Below are 12,912 nucleotides of genomic sequence, written 5' to 3'. Positions count from 1 at the left end.
TGCAGAAGTAGTTCACTAAGCAGATTTTATGGATTTTATTTATTCCTCACAAGAAGCCCTGGAGGCCTGTGCTTTTTCAAATAAGTTTTCAATTTCATTATACTAAGTGAAATAAGCCAATCACAAAAAGACAAATATTCTGTGATTCCATTATAAGAGGTACCTAGAGTAGACAAATTCATAGAGACAAAGTGGTGGTTTCTAGGGGCTGCAAGGAATAGGGAATGAAGAACTGTTGTTTAATGGATATAAACAATTTCATTTTCACCAGGTGAAAAATAATTCTGGAGAATGGTTGCAAATGAGAAATGTGAAATGAGCCTGGAAAAAGTTATAGTTGTCCATAGCTCTGTTCTAACCAGAGCCAAGCCTGGATTCAATGCCAAGAGTCTCTTTGGTTGAATAACCATTATACCATTTGGCATAGGTTTTGGGGGTGGAAGAATTATACCTAGGGTTAGAAGTTTTTGTTTTTTGTTTCAGGGGGCTGGCTAGTGTTATATTTTAAGTAAAAATTAAGTTTTGCCCTTGGTTTGAGTTAATGTTTAGATTTTATTTTGTGGTTTTGTGTGTGTGGGGTTAAGAGCATTTGCATTCAGAATAAGTAGACACCTCAGGAATCTTTTATATAGCTCTGGAGTTCCTGCCCGCCTAAATTTATCTGTCCCATGTATTTGCCCTGGTACCTATCTCTTGTTCTGCTGTGTCTAATTTCTCCTATAAGATACTTCTTTTGGATGTGTAATTTATTGATTGTTTAGGTCTATAATTCTCAACTGTGGATGCATGTGGGGCTTTTAAAATAAAAAGGTGCCTTGTACTTGATAATCTGTAATGACCTATATGTGAGTAGAATCTAAAAACGAGTGTGTGTGTATATATATATATATATATGTGTGTGTGTGTGTGTGTGTGTGTGTGTATGTGTGATTCACTTTTCTGTACAGCAGAAAACTAACACAGCATTGTAAATCAACTGTACTCCAATAAAAATTATTTTTAAAATAGATAAATATAATAGTGCCTGGGCTCCACCTCAGAGAACTGAAAAAGGATCATTGGGAGTAGAGTCCTAGAATCAATACTTTTAAAACTTTCTAAGTGAATCTAAAGTTAGTCAGAATTCTGAATTAGATATAAGTCAGATGGGTTATTCTTGCTCTTGAAGATTCCAAATATGGGTCAGATGAATTCCAGGCATTTGGGCTCAAGGGTAGATGATACTGCTGGCCTTTGGCTATCCTGGGGATACCTGAGAGTGTGGGGATGGTCTCAAAATCAGAGCACAAGGGAGGGAGTCTGCCAAAGCTAAATGAGGATGAGAAACTTTGATGCCTCATATGTTTGCCTTCTGATTTCCAAGCTTGGGAGATAGATTCCAAGCCTGGATACAATGAAGACACAATATTAGTTGGTATCCATTGCTTTGAAATTAGGAGTACAGGAATGCCTCCAACTGGATATTCAACTGAGCTGTATTTTGGTTTGGGAGATGTTCAGGGCAGGTGGCTTTGACCTGTGCCAGGTGCTGGCTATTGGATTTCAATTGTTTTTGTTGTTCAGTCCCTCAGTTGTGTCTGACTCTGAGACCCCATGGACTGTAGCATGCCAGGCTTCCCTGTCCTTCACCATCTTCCGGAGCTTGCTCAATCTCATGTCCATTGAGTCCGTGATACCATCCAATCATCTTGTCCTCTGTCATCCCGTTCTCCTACTGCCTTCGATCTTTCCTAGCATCAGAGTCTTTTCTAATGAGTTGGCTCTTTGCATCAGGTGGCCAAAGTATTGGAGTTTCAGCTTCAGAATCAGTCCTTCCAATGAATATTCAGGGTTAATTTCCTTTAGGATTGACTGGTTTGAACTTCTTGCAGTCCACAAGACTCTCAAGGGTCTTCTCCAACACCACAGTTCGAGAGCATCAATTCTTTGGTGCTCAGCCTTCTTTATGGTCCAACTCTCACATCCATACATGACTACTGGAAAAACCATAGCTTTGACTAGATGGACCTTTGTCATTAGGTTTCAATGACATCACCTTAATCAGGAGTCCTCGTTTTTGACACTTTGTATTTTCTTCCTTTATTTCTCAGAGAATGCAAATGTTTCTGTGCTAAGTCAGGAGGAAAGCCTTGAAGAAGAATGGATGGGTTTACTGGGATACCTTTCCAGAATCTCTATTTGTAGAAAAAAAAAAGGTAAGCAATGTAGTTGGTATTTCTGATTGGGTTTAGAGACCTGGTTCTGTAGGTACTTGAAGCTCAGAAGGTGGATAACTTGGTGATCCTAACATGTTCCTTGGGGTGAAAAGGTCTGTCTTAGGAAATCCACTTTAGCTTAAGAAATAGATGCATGTTTCACTCCTTGCAGTCCCAGAACCATGGGTGGGCAACTGAATGTTTCAGGTTTTATAGGGCATGAGCTGCAGACTACGTAAAGGAGTAAGATTGAATGAAGAAAGACTTTCTGGCCAGGGCCAATGCATATGGCACTTTGCTGTTCTTCTGTTCAACCGTGTCTAGGAAGATTTTGACACCCTACATTTTCTGGGGCTATCCATACCCCAGGCAGTGACGAGAAATTGCAACTCCTATTCTTTAATATCAGTTTCCATTCCTTAGAGACCACCAGCCCCTGTTGATAGCTTGTCTCTGGTGGATGTGATCAAGCTTCTTCTGAAGTCTAACTTTCTGTCTCTGACACAGATTACTGTAAGAAGTACAGAAAATACGTGAGAAGCAAATTCCAGTGTATTGAAGACAGGAATGCCCGTCTGGGTGAGAGCGTGAACCTCAACAAACGCTTCACCAGGCTGCGTCTCATCAAGGAACACAGGAGCCAACAGGAGAGGGAGCATGAGCTCCTGGCCATTGGTAGGACCTGGGCCAAGATACAGGATAGCCCTGTGAGTTCTGTGAACTTGGAATTGCTGTTTGATCCTGAGGACCAGCACTCTGAGCCTGTGCACACAGTGGTATTCCAGGGAGCAGCGGGCATTGGGAAAACAATACTGGCCAGGAAGATCATGTTGGACTGGGCATCAGAGAAACTTTACCAGGATAGATTTGACTATTTGTTTTACATTCACTGCCGGGAGGTGAGCCTTGGGACGCAGAGGAGTCTGGGGGACCTGATCGCCAGCTGCTGCCCTGGCCCAAACCCACCCATAGGCAAGATTGTAAGCAAGCCTTCCAGGATCCTCTTCCTCATGGATGGCTTTGATGAGCTGCAAGGTGCCTTTGATGAGCACACAGAAGCACTCTGCACAAACTGGCGGAAGGTGGAGCGGGGAGACATTCTCCTGAGCAGCCTCATCAGAAAAAGACTGCTTCCTGAGGCCTCCCTCCTCATCACCACAAGACCCGTGGCCCTGGAGAAACTTAAGCACTTGCTGGGCCAGGCTCGTCATGTGGAGATCCTGGGTTTCTCAGAGGCCAAGAGGAAGGAATATTTCTTAAAGTATTTCTCAGATGAGCAGCAAGCAAGGGAAGCCTTCAGGCTGATTCAGGAGAATGAGATCCTCTTCACCATGTGCTTTATTCCTCTGGTCTGCTGGATTGTGTGCACTGGGCTGAAACAGCAGATGGATAGTGGCAAGAGTCTTGCTCGGACATCCAAGACCACCACTGCAGTGTATATCTTCTTCCTCTCCAGTTTGTTGCAATCTCAGGGAGGGAGCCAGGAGAACCACAACTCTGCTACCCTCTGGGGCCTCTGCTCACTGGCTGCAGATGGAATCTGGAACCAGAAAATCCTATTTGAGGAGTGCGATCTCAGAAATCATGGCCTGCAGAAGGCAGATGTGTCTGCTTTCTTGAGGATGAACCTGTTCCAAAAGGAAGTGGACTGCGAGAAATTCTACAGCTTCATCCACATGACTTTCCAGGAGTTCTTTGCTGCCATGTACTACCTGCTGGAAGAAGATAATCATGGGGAGATGAGGAACACACCTCAGGCTTGTTCAAAGCTTCCCAACCGAGATGTGAAGGTCCTTCTCGAAAACTACGGCAAATTCGAAAAGGGATATCTGATTTTTGTTGTCCGTTTCCTCTTTGGCCTTATAAACCAGGAGAGAACCTCCTACTTAGAGAAAAAACTGAGTTGTAAGATCTCTCAGAAAATCAGGCTGGAGCTGCTGAAATGGATTGAAGCAAAAGCCAAGGCCAAGACACTACAGATTGAGCCCAGCCAGCTGGAATTGTTCTATTGTTTGTATGAGATGCAGGAGGAGGACTTTGTGCAAAGGGCCATGAGCCATTTCCCCAAAATTGAGATCAAGCTGTCCACCAGAATGGACCATGTGGTTTCTTCTTTTTGTATTGAGAACTGTCGCCATGTGGAATCCCTTTCCTTGAGGTTGCTCCATAACTCACCCAAGGAGGAGGAAGAAGAGGAGGAAGTTAGACACTCTCATATGGACCGTTCTGTTCTCTCTGATTTTGAGGTGGCATATTCTCAGGGGTAAGGAGATCTTGCTTCAGGCAATTGGTACTGAACGTCTTCTACTTCCTAGTCATCTGATTCTTGGCACTTGCTTTCTCTCCTTTGTTTTCAACAGTCTTGCAAATGCAGTTTCCACAGTTACAAAACAATGCCAGCATTGCTCATTTCTACCAGACCCTTTCATAGGCAGATATTGACTACTAGAGGAAGAGTAGGTAGACAAATGACATGAGAAAAGAGCCAATGAAACAATAAGCAAATGTTTGGTGGATGCCAATTTAGCACAATGTGGTATGTGAAAAAAATAATGGAAGAAAATGTTCATAAACTCAAATTGCTTGTAATTTACTTGGGACTTTATTGCTTAATAGCCTGTCACCTAAGGGGCAGAACAACCAGTATGATTCTGCCCAGGAACACAGAGGACAGAGGACCTCAGTGTGGGATGCTTGGGGGAGATTTCTTGGAGGAGTGAAGTTTGAGTTTGCCTTGAAAGATTGAGAGAATGTAGGTGGGTGGCAGAGAAGGAAAAGGAAATTTTTATTACCTAGACAATCTCTTTAAAAAAAAAATTAATTTATTTTTGGCTACGCTAGGTCTTGCTGTGTGTAGGGTTTCTCTAGTTGCTGCAAGTAGAGGCCAGTCTCTAGCGGTGCTGCACCGGCTTCTCACTGGGGTGGCTTCTCTTGTTATAGAGCACAGGCTCTAGGCATGCAGGCTTCAGTAGTTGTGGCACGTGGGCTTAATTGGCCTGTACAGATGGAATCTTTCAGGAAGAGGGATGGAACTCATGTCACCTGCATTGGCAGGCAGATTCTTAACCACTGGATCACCAGAAAAGTCCTGGCAGTGGGGTCTTATATGAAGGAGACATGGATATGGTCTGAGGAAGAGCATTTATGTAGGAGAAAATGGGGAGGGGCAAGGCTTCACTGGAACAAGCAATGAAGGGAAATAGGGCTGGAAAGGAGAGAGTGCTCCAAGGCCCTCACTTTGTGCTTGCAGCCAGGCATTTGTCAACAGCTAGGGCTTCCCTGGTGGCTCAGATGGCAAAAAATCTGTCTGCAAAGCAGGAGACCCTGGTTTGTTCCCTGGGTCAGAAAGACCCCCGGAAGAAGGGTATGGCAACCCACTCCACTCTTCTTGCCAGGAGAGTGGTCAGAGGAGCCTGGTGACCTACAGTCCATGGGATCGCAAAGAGTTATACATGACTGAAGAACTAACACTGTCATTTGTCAACAGCACCCACTTCAAGGTCTGTTTACTCAGTTGCTAGAGGGTTGGAAGTCAGTTGTGTGTGTTCATTGAAAGGGCTGAGTTCCTTGATTTCTAAATCTTTGGGCAGAAGCTACCACAGCTTCAGTGGCTGTGGGGAGCTGTCTGCTCTGTGAATGCTTGGGTTTGACCTCTATAGAGGACACTTGACATGGGACAAAATTAAGGAGAAAAGAAGCTGGCCCTTTCACTGGCAGCAATAAGCTTTTAGCTCCCTATCTTTTCCTTGGCACCGCTACCAGGATGACTTTTCTATTTATTGTTGGGTCATCAAGGACTACCTGCTGAGGCTTCAGTAGTGGCTAAGACCCAGGTCTGGTTCACAACAACTTACAGTTGGGTTGTGGGGCCAGGAAGGAAACCAGGGCTGTTGGTAGAGGGGGCAGGCTTTGGTAAGAATATTGGTGGAGTGCATCTGAAGCACACAGCGGGAGCCCTTGACCAGCTGGATCCTGAAGCATGGAGTATGAAAGAGCCAAGGATGCACAAGGGGCAGCCTAGACCAAGGGGATGGTGGGTTCAAAGAGTGGGATGGGAAAGCAGGGTACATTTTAACAATGGCAAATAGTTCAGAATAGCTAGAAAGAAGAAAGAAGATGGAAGAGGGAGAGAGCGAGAACAGGGGGGACTATAGCACCTACAAAAGAGCCTAATATAGTTTGCAAATCCTGTGAACTTTCATTTTCAGTCTTTAGAAAGAAGCATGTATGTTATGACTGCAAGAAAGATTTTTACTTAGTTTGTTCAGTCTTATAAATAAAATCTCTGTAGATGTTCCACTTGTCACTTATTACAAGAGATGGCTTTTAAGTGCTTTCAGTTAATGCAACTGAATGTGAAGGCTCTCTGGCAGTATCTCATTCTTAGAAGCATACCAACTGATACCTGTCGAGAGAAAGAAGGCTTGGTAGATTTGGTACTCTGCCACCAGGGGCTCAGTTCTGAGGACAACCTGGACAAGAGCAGTCTGAATTCCTCAAGGTCCCAGACTTCTAGCTTTTTTACATATTGATTTTTTTTCAAACTATACAGCCCCATCTGCTACCATGTCTTGAGAGAAGATCTCACTAGGGCACTAAAAATGAGGCTCAGAAAACAAGACACCTAAGATCATAGGATTGTGAAGAAGGCTGGCAGAAACTCAGACTAAAACCTTGAAGAAAAGCCTGATGCCCATCATGGTAGATGACAGCTACCTTCTTCTGCAGACAGGAGCTTGCCTAGTGTGTTGTAGAGCCTTCGAAGGACTAGCAGCATGAGCACCCACCTGGTGCCTGTTAGAAGTGAAGGATCGCAGGCCTGATCCTAGACCCATGGAATCTTCATTTTAACAGGAGTAGCACTTTGGAATCACCTGGAAGTCTTAAAAATATCAATATGCTTGGTCCTACCTCAGAGATTCTGGCTTTATTCCTATGACGTGGCCTGGCATAGGGATTTTTGTGATCACTACTGACGCTATTATGCAGCTAATGTAAGAACCAGCCTCTGGGTCATTTAGCAGAGTATCCAGGGCCATGGGCAGGGTAGCCAATTGATGAAGGAGGAGAAGGATTCCTGAGGGAGGAACCAGAGGCTCTTCACAGTCAGCCAAAATCACAGGCTGTTTTGTAATTTAAAAAATATTATTATTATTTTTCATTGAGATATAGTTGATATACAATGTTTCCAGTGTATAACATAGTGATTCATAATTTTTAAAAAAATTGTTCTTTTTTAATTAAAAAAAATTTAAATTGAAGGATAATTGCTTTATAATATTGTGTTGGTTTCTGCCATACATCAACACGAATCAGCCATAGGTATACATGTGTCCTCTCCCTCTTGAACCTCCCTCCCACCTCCCTTCCCATCCCACCCCTCTAGGTTGTCACAGAGCCCCCAGTGGGAGTTCCCTGAGTAATATGGCAAATACCCATTGGCTACCTATTTTACATATGGTGATTCACAATTTTTAAAGGCTGCATTCCGTTTATAGCTATTGGCGATATTCCTTGTGTTGTACAACTTATTCTTGTATTTTATTTATTTTACACATAGTAATGTGTACTTTTTTTAACTTTTTGTTTTGTATTGAGATATAGCTAATTAACAAACAATGCTGTGATAGTTTCAGGTGAAAAGAGAAGGGACTCAGCCATATATATACATGTGTCCATTTTCTCCCAAACTCCCCTCCCATCCAGGCTTTCATACAGCATTGAGCAGAGTTTCATGTGCCACGCAAGTAGATCCTTCTTGGTTATCCATTTTAAATATAACAGTGTGTACATGTCCATTTCAAACTCCCAAATGATTCCCTCCCCTCATCCTTTTCCCATTTTAGTTTTTTAAATTGAAGTATAGTTGATTTGAAATGTCATATTTTTAAAACTATAGCACAGTGATTCAGTTATATATATATATGTGTGTGTTTTATATATATGTGTATATACATATACTTTTTCAGATTATTTTCCTAATAGGTTGTTACAAGTTAGTGTTGTAACAATACTGTATACCTGTGCTATACAGTAGATCCTTGTTGGTTATCTATTTTATATATAGTAGTGGTGGTGGTTTAGTTACTGTTGTGTCCGAATCTTTGTGACCCCGTGGACTGTAGCCCACCAGGCTCCTCTGTCCATGGGATTTTCCAGGCAAGAATACTGGAGTGAGTTGGCAGTTCCTTCTTCGGGAGATCTTCCCGACCCAAGGATTGAACGCACGTCTCCTGCTTGACAGGGGCCTTCTTTACTACTGAGCCACCTGGGAAGCTATATATAGTAGTATGTGTATGTTAATCCGAACCTCCTAATTTATCCCTCCTCCCCCTTCCCCTTTGATAACTGTAATTTTGTTTTCTATGTCTGTGAGTCTTTTTCTGTTCTGTAAATAAGTTTATTTGTATTGGTTTTTAGATTCCACATATAAGTGATATCATATACTATAATACCCTCTAAGTCCATCCAAGTTGTTGCAAATGACAAATTTTCATTATTTTTGTATTTTTCAATTGGAAAATAATTGCTTTACAATGTTGTGTTGGTTTCTGCCATACATCAACATGAATCAATCCTGCCTCTTTCTCTCTCTATATATCCCTTTTCTCTTGAGCCTCCTCACTCCCATCCTACCCTTTAGGTTGTCACAGAGTGCCAGGCTGGGCTCCCTGTGTTAGATAGCAATTTCCCACTGGTTATTTATTTGACACATGTTAGTGTATATATGTCAAAGCAAGCTCTGGGAGTTGGTGATGGACAGGAAAGCCTGGTGTGCTGCAGTCCATGGGGTCAGAAAGAGTCGGACATGACTGACTAAGCAACTGAACTGAACTGAACTGATATATCAATGCTACTTTCTCAATTTGTCCTACCCTCTCCTCCTGCTGTGTCCACAAGTCCATTCTCTATGTCTGAGTCTCCATGGCTGAGTAGTATTCTGTTGTGTGTTTGTGTTTGTGTATGTATATATCACACCTTTTTTATCTATTCATCACAGGCTCTTTTTCTTTTTAAAATTAATTTATTTATTTTAATTGGAGGCTAATTACTTTACAATATTGTAGTGGTTTTTGCCATACATCGACATGAATCAGCCATGGGTGCACATGTGTTCCCCATCCAGAACCCCCCTCCCACCTCCCTCCCTATCCCATCCCCCAGGGTTATCCCAGTGCACCAGCCCTGAACACCCTGTCTCATGTATTGAGCCTGAACCAGTGATCCGCTTCACATATGATAATATACATGTTTCAATGCTACCCTCTCAAATCATCCACCCTTGCCTTCTCCCACAGAGTCCAAAAGACTGTTCTTTACATCTGTGTCTCTTTTGCTGTCTCACATATAGGGTCATTGTTACCATTTTTCTAAATTCCATATACATGCATTAGTATACTGTATTGGTGTTTTTCTTTCGGACTTACTTCATTCTGTATAATAGGCTCCAGTTTCATCCACCTCGTTAGAAGGGATTCAAATGCATTATTTTTAATGGCTGAGTAATATTCCATTGTGTATATGTACCACAGCTTTCTTATGCATTGGTCTGCTGATGGGCAGCTAGGTTGCTTCCATATCCTGGCTTTTGTAAACAGTGCTGCTATGAACATTGGGTACATGTGTCTCTTTCAATTCTGGTTTCCTTGGTGCATCACAGGCTCTTTTAATCATAAAATGTGCAGAATAGCCTTACCAGGACTCCTCTGGCCTTTTGCATTCCTCAGAGCCCAGTCTTTGGTTCTGTGACACATTTCTTAATTCCTAGGATGCTTTTGCACTAGTGTCAGCCACTTCTGGCTCCAACTTCGGTTTGCTATTCTTAGAGATTCACTTTGTTTTCTCTTCTTCCTTCCTTTCAATTTCTAGATTGGTGAACTATCTGACCTCCAGCATTTGCAGGGGCATCTTCTCAGTCCTGAGCAATAACTGGAATCTCACTGAATTGAACCTCAGTGGCAATACCCTGGGAGACCCAGGCATGAACGTGTTATGTGAAACACTCCAACAACCTGGCTGTAACATTCGTAGATTGTGGTAAGAATCTGTGTGTGTATATGTGTGTATGTGTATGTGAGAAAGAGAGAAAGGGATAAGAAGGACCATTTTAGCAGTTTATTAAAATAGAAATTAACTTTCTCACAATACTGGGAGCTGGAAGTCCAAGATGAAGTTGTCAGAAGTGTTGGTTTCTTCTGCTGCTTCTCTCCTTGGCTGTAGATCACTGTCCTCTCCCTGTGTCTTCACATGGTCTCTGTGTGTGTCTGATCTCTTCTTCATACAAGGACACCAGTCATGTTGGGGTTAGGGCCTGCCCTAATGACCTCATTTTAACTTAATTACCTTTGAAAAATCCAATTTAGTTATATTCTAACGTGCTAAGGGTTGAGATTTCAACATGAACTTTTTTTGGGGGGACACAGCTCAGCCTATTACAAATGGGAAGGCCAAATGGTTTGGAGGACAGTTATTTGAGAAGTTTCAGATGGGGAAGAATAAAGGGGAACTGAAAATAAGTCATTTGTTGAAGGAAAGGGCATGACTTTTAGTGTCTTCCATTTCTTCATTAGTCATGCTTATAGATGAGAATAGAAGAGTTTCCTCAAATACAGAAATGGCTACCTGACCTGGAACCCATTAAAATATTTTGCGTGGATTAAATTGTCACAGGGTATATCTTGCGGGTCTATAATAAAGTGCTTGCTATGAGCCCACACTGTGACAAACACCCTCTTCTAACAACACAAGAAATGACTCTACATGTGGACATCACTAGATGGCCATACTGAAATCAGATTAATTATATCCTTTGTAGCCGCAGATGGAGAGACTCTATACAGTCAGCAAAAACAAGACCAGGAGCTGACTGTGGCTCAGATCATGAACTCCTTATTGCCAAATTCAATTAAATTGAAGAAAGTAGGGAAAACTACTAGACCATTCAGGTGTGACCTAAATCAAATCTGTTATGATTATACAGTGGAAGGGAGAAATAGATTCAAGGGATTAGGTCTGATAGACAGAGTGCCTGAAGAACTATGGACAGAGGTTTGTGACATTGTACAGGAGTCTGGGATCAAGACCATCCCCAAGAAAAAGAAACACAAAAAGGCAAAATGGTTGTCTGAGGAGGCCTTACAAATAGCTGAGAAAAGAAGAGAAACTAAAGGCAAAGGAGAAAAGGAAAGATATACCCATTTGAATACAGAGTTCCAAAGAATAACAAGGAGAGATAAGAAAGCCTTCTCCAGTGGTCAATGCAAAGAAGTAGAGGATTCAAATGTATTCTTTTTAATGGCTGAGTAATACTCCATTGTGTATATGTACCACAGCTTTCTTATCCATTCATCTGCTGATGGACATCTAGGTTGCTTCCATGTTGTGGCTATTATAAACAGGGCTGCGATGGAGTATTACTCAGCCATTAAAAAGAATACATTTGAATCAGTTCTAATGAGGTGGATGAAGCTGGAGCCTATTATACAGAGTGAAGTAAGCCAGAAAGAAAAACACCAATACAGTATACTAATGCATATATATGGAATTTAGAAAGATGGTAACAATAACCCTGTATATGAGACAGCAAAAGAGACACTGATGTACAGAACAGTCTTTTGGACTCTGTGGGAGAGGAAGAGGGTGGGATGATTTGGGAGAATGGCATTGAAACATGTATAATATCATATATGAAACGAGTCACCAGTCCAGGTTTGATGCAGGATACAGGATGCTTGGGGCTGGTGCACTGGGATGACCCAGAGGGATGGTATGGGGAGGGAGGAGGGAGGAGGGTTCAGGATGGGGAACACGTGTATACCTGTGGTGGATTCATGTTAATATATGGCAAAACCAATACAATATTGTAAAGTTAAAAAATAAAATAAAAAAAATCATAAAAAAAAGAAATAGAGGAAAACAGTAAAATGAGAAAGACTAGAGATCTCTTCAAGAAAATTAGAGATACCAAGGGAACATTTCATGGAAAATGGGCACAATAAAGGACAGAAATGGTATGGATCTAACAGAAGCAGAAGATATTAAGAGGAGGTGGCAAGAATACACAGAAAAACTATACAATAAAGATCTTAATAATCCAGATAGCCATGATGCTGTGATCACTCACCTAGAGCCAGACATCTTGGAATGCAAAGTCAAGTGGGCCTTAGGAAGCATCACTACAAACAAAGCTAGTGGAGGTGATGGAATTGCAATTGAGGTATTTCAAACCCTAAAAGATGATGCTGTTAAAGTGCTGTGCTCAGTACGCCAGGAAAACTCAGCAGTGGCCACAGGACTGGAAAAGGTCAATTTTCATTCCAATCCGAAAGAAAGGCAATGCCAATGAATGTTCAAATTACTGCACAACTGCACTCATCTCACATGCTAGCAAAATAATGCTCAAAATTCTCCAAGTCAGGCTTCAACAGGATGTAAACTGTGAACTTCCAGATGTTCAAGCTGGATCTAGAAAAGACAGAGGAACCAGAGATCAAATTGCCAACATCTGTTGGATCATAGAAAAAGCAAGAGAGTTCCAGAAAAACATCTGCTGTATTGACTATGCCAAAGTCTTTGACTGTGTGGATCACAACAAACTGTGGAAAATTCTTAAAGAGATGGGAATACCAGACCACCTTACCTACCTCCTGAGAGATCTGTATGTAAGTCAAGAAGCATTAGTTAGAACCAGACATGGAACAACAGACTGGTTCCAAAT

At 42.0% G+C, this 12,912-nt stretch overlaps 1 protein-coding gene across 4 annotated transcripts in view; it reads left to right on the top strand.

The window, feature by feature from the left end:
• Positions 1 to 12,912, top strand: part of NLRP3 (NLR family pyrin domain containing 3) — a 48,824-nt gene that overhangs the window by 4,728 nt on the left and 31,184 nt on the right. For all 4 annotated transcript variants that reach the window (XM_025292849.2, XM_025292847.2, XM_025292845.2 and 1 more), the window contains 3 exons: positions 2,091 to 2,195; positions 2,703 to 4,458; positions 10,065 to 10,232. In XM_025292849.2, coding sequence (XP_025148634.2) covers positions 2,091 to 2,195; positions 2,703 to 4,458; positions 10,065 to 10,232 — 2,029 coding nt within the window. The remainder of the gene's footprint in view (positions 1 to 2,090; positions 2,196 to 2,702; positions 4,459 to 10,064; positions 10,233 to 12,912) is intronic.

This window comes from Bubalus bubalis, chromosome 9, assembly GCF_019923935.1.
Source record: "Bubalus bubalis isolate 160015118507 breed Murrah chromosome 9, NDDB_SH_1, whole genome shotgun sequence".
In the NCBI taxonomy this organism is placed as follows: Eukaryota; Metazoa; Chordata; class Mammalia; order Artiodactyla; family Bovidae; genus Bubalus; species Bubalus bubalis.
This window is presented reverse-complemented; position numbering and strand designations above follow the sequence as displayed.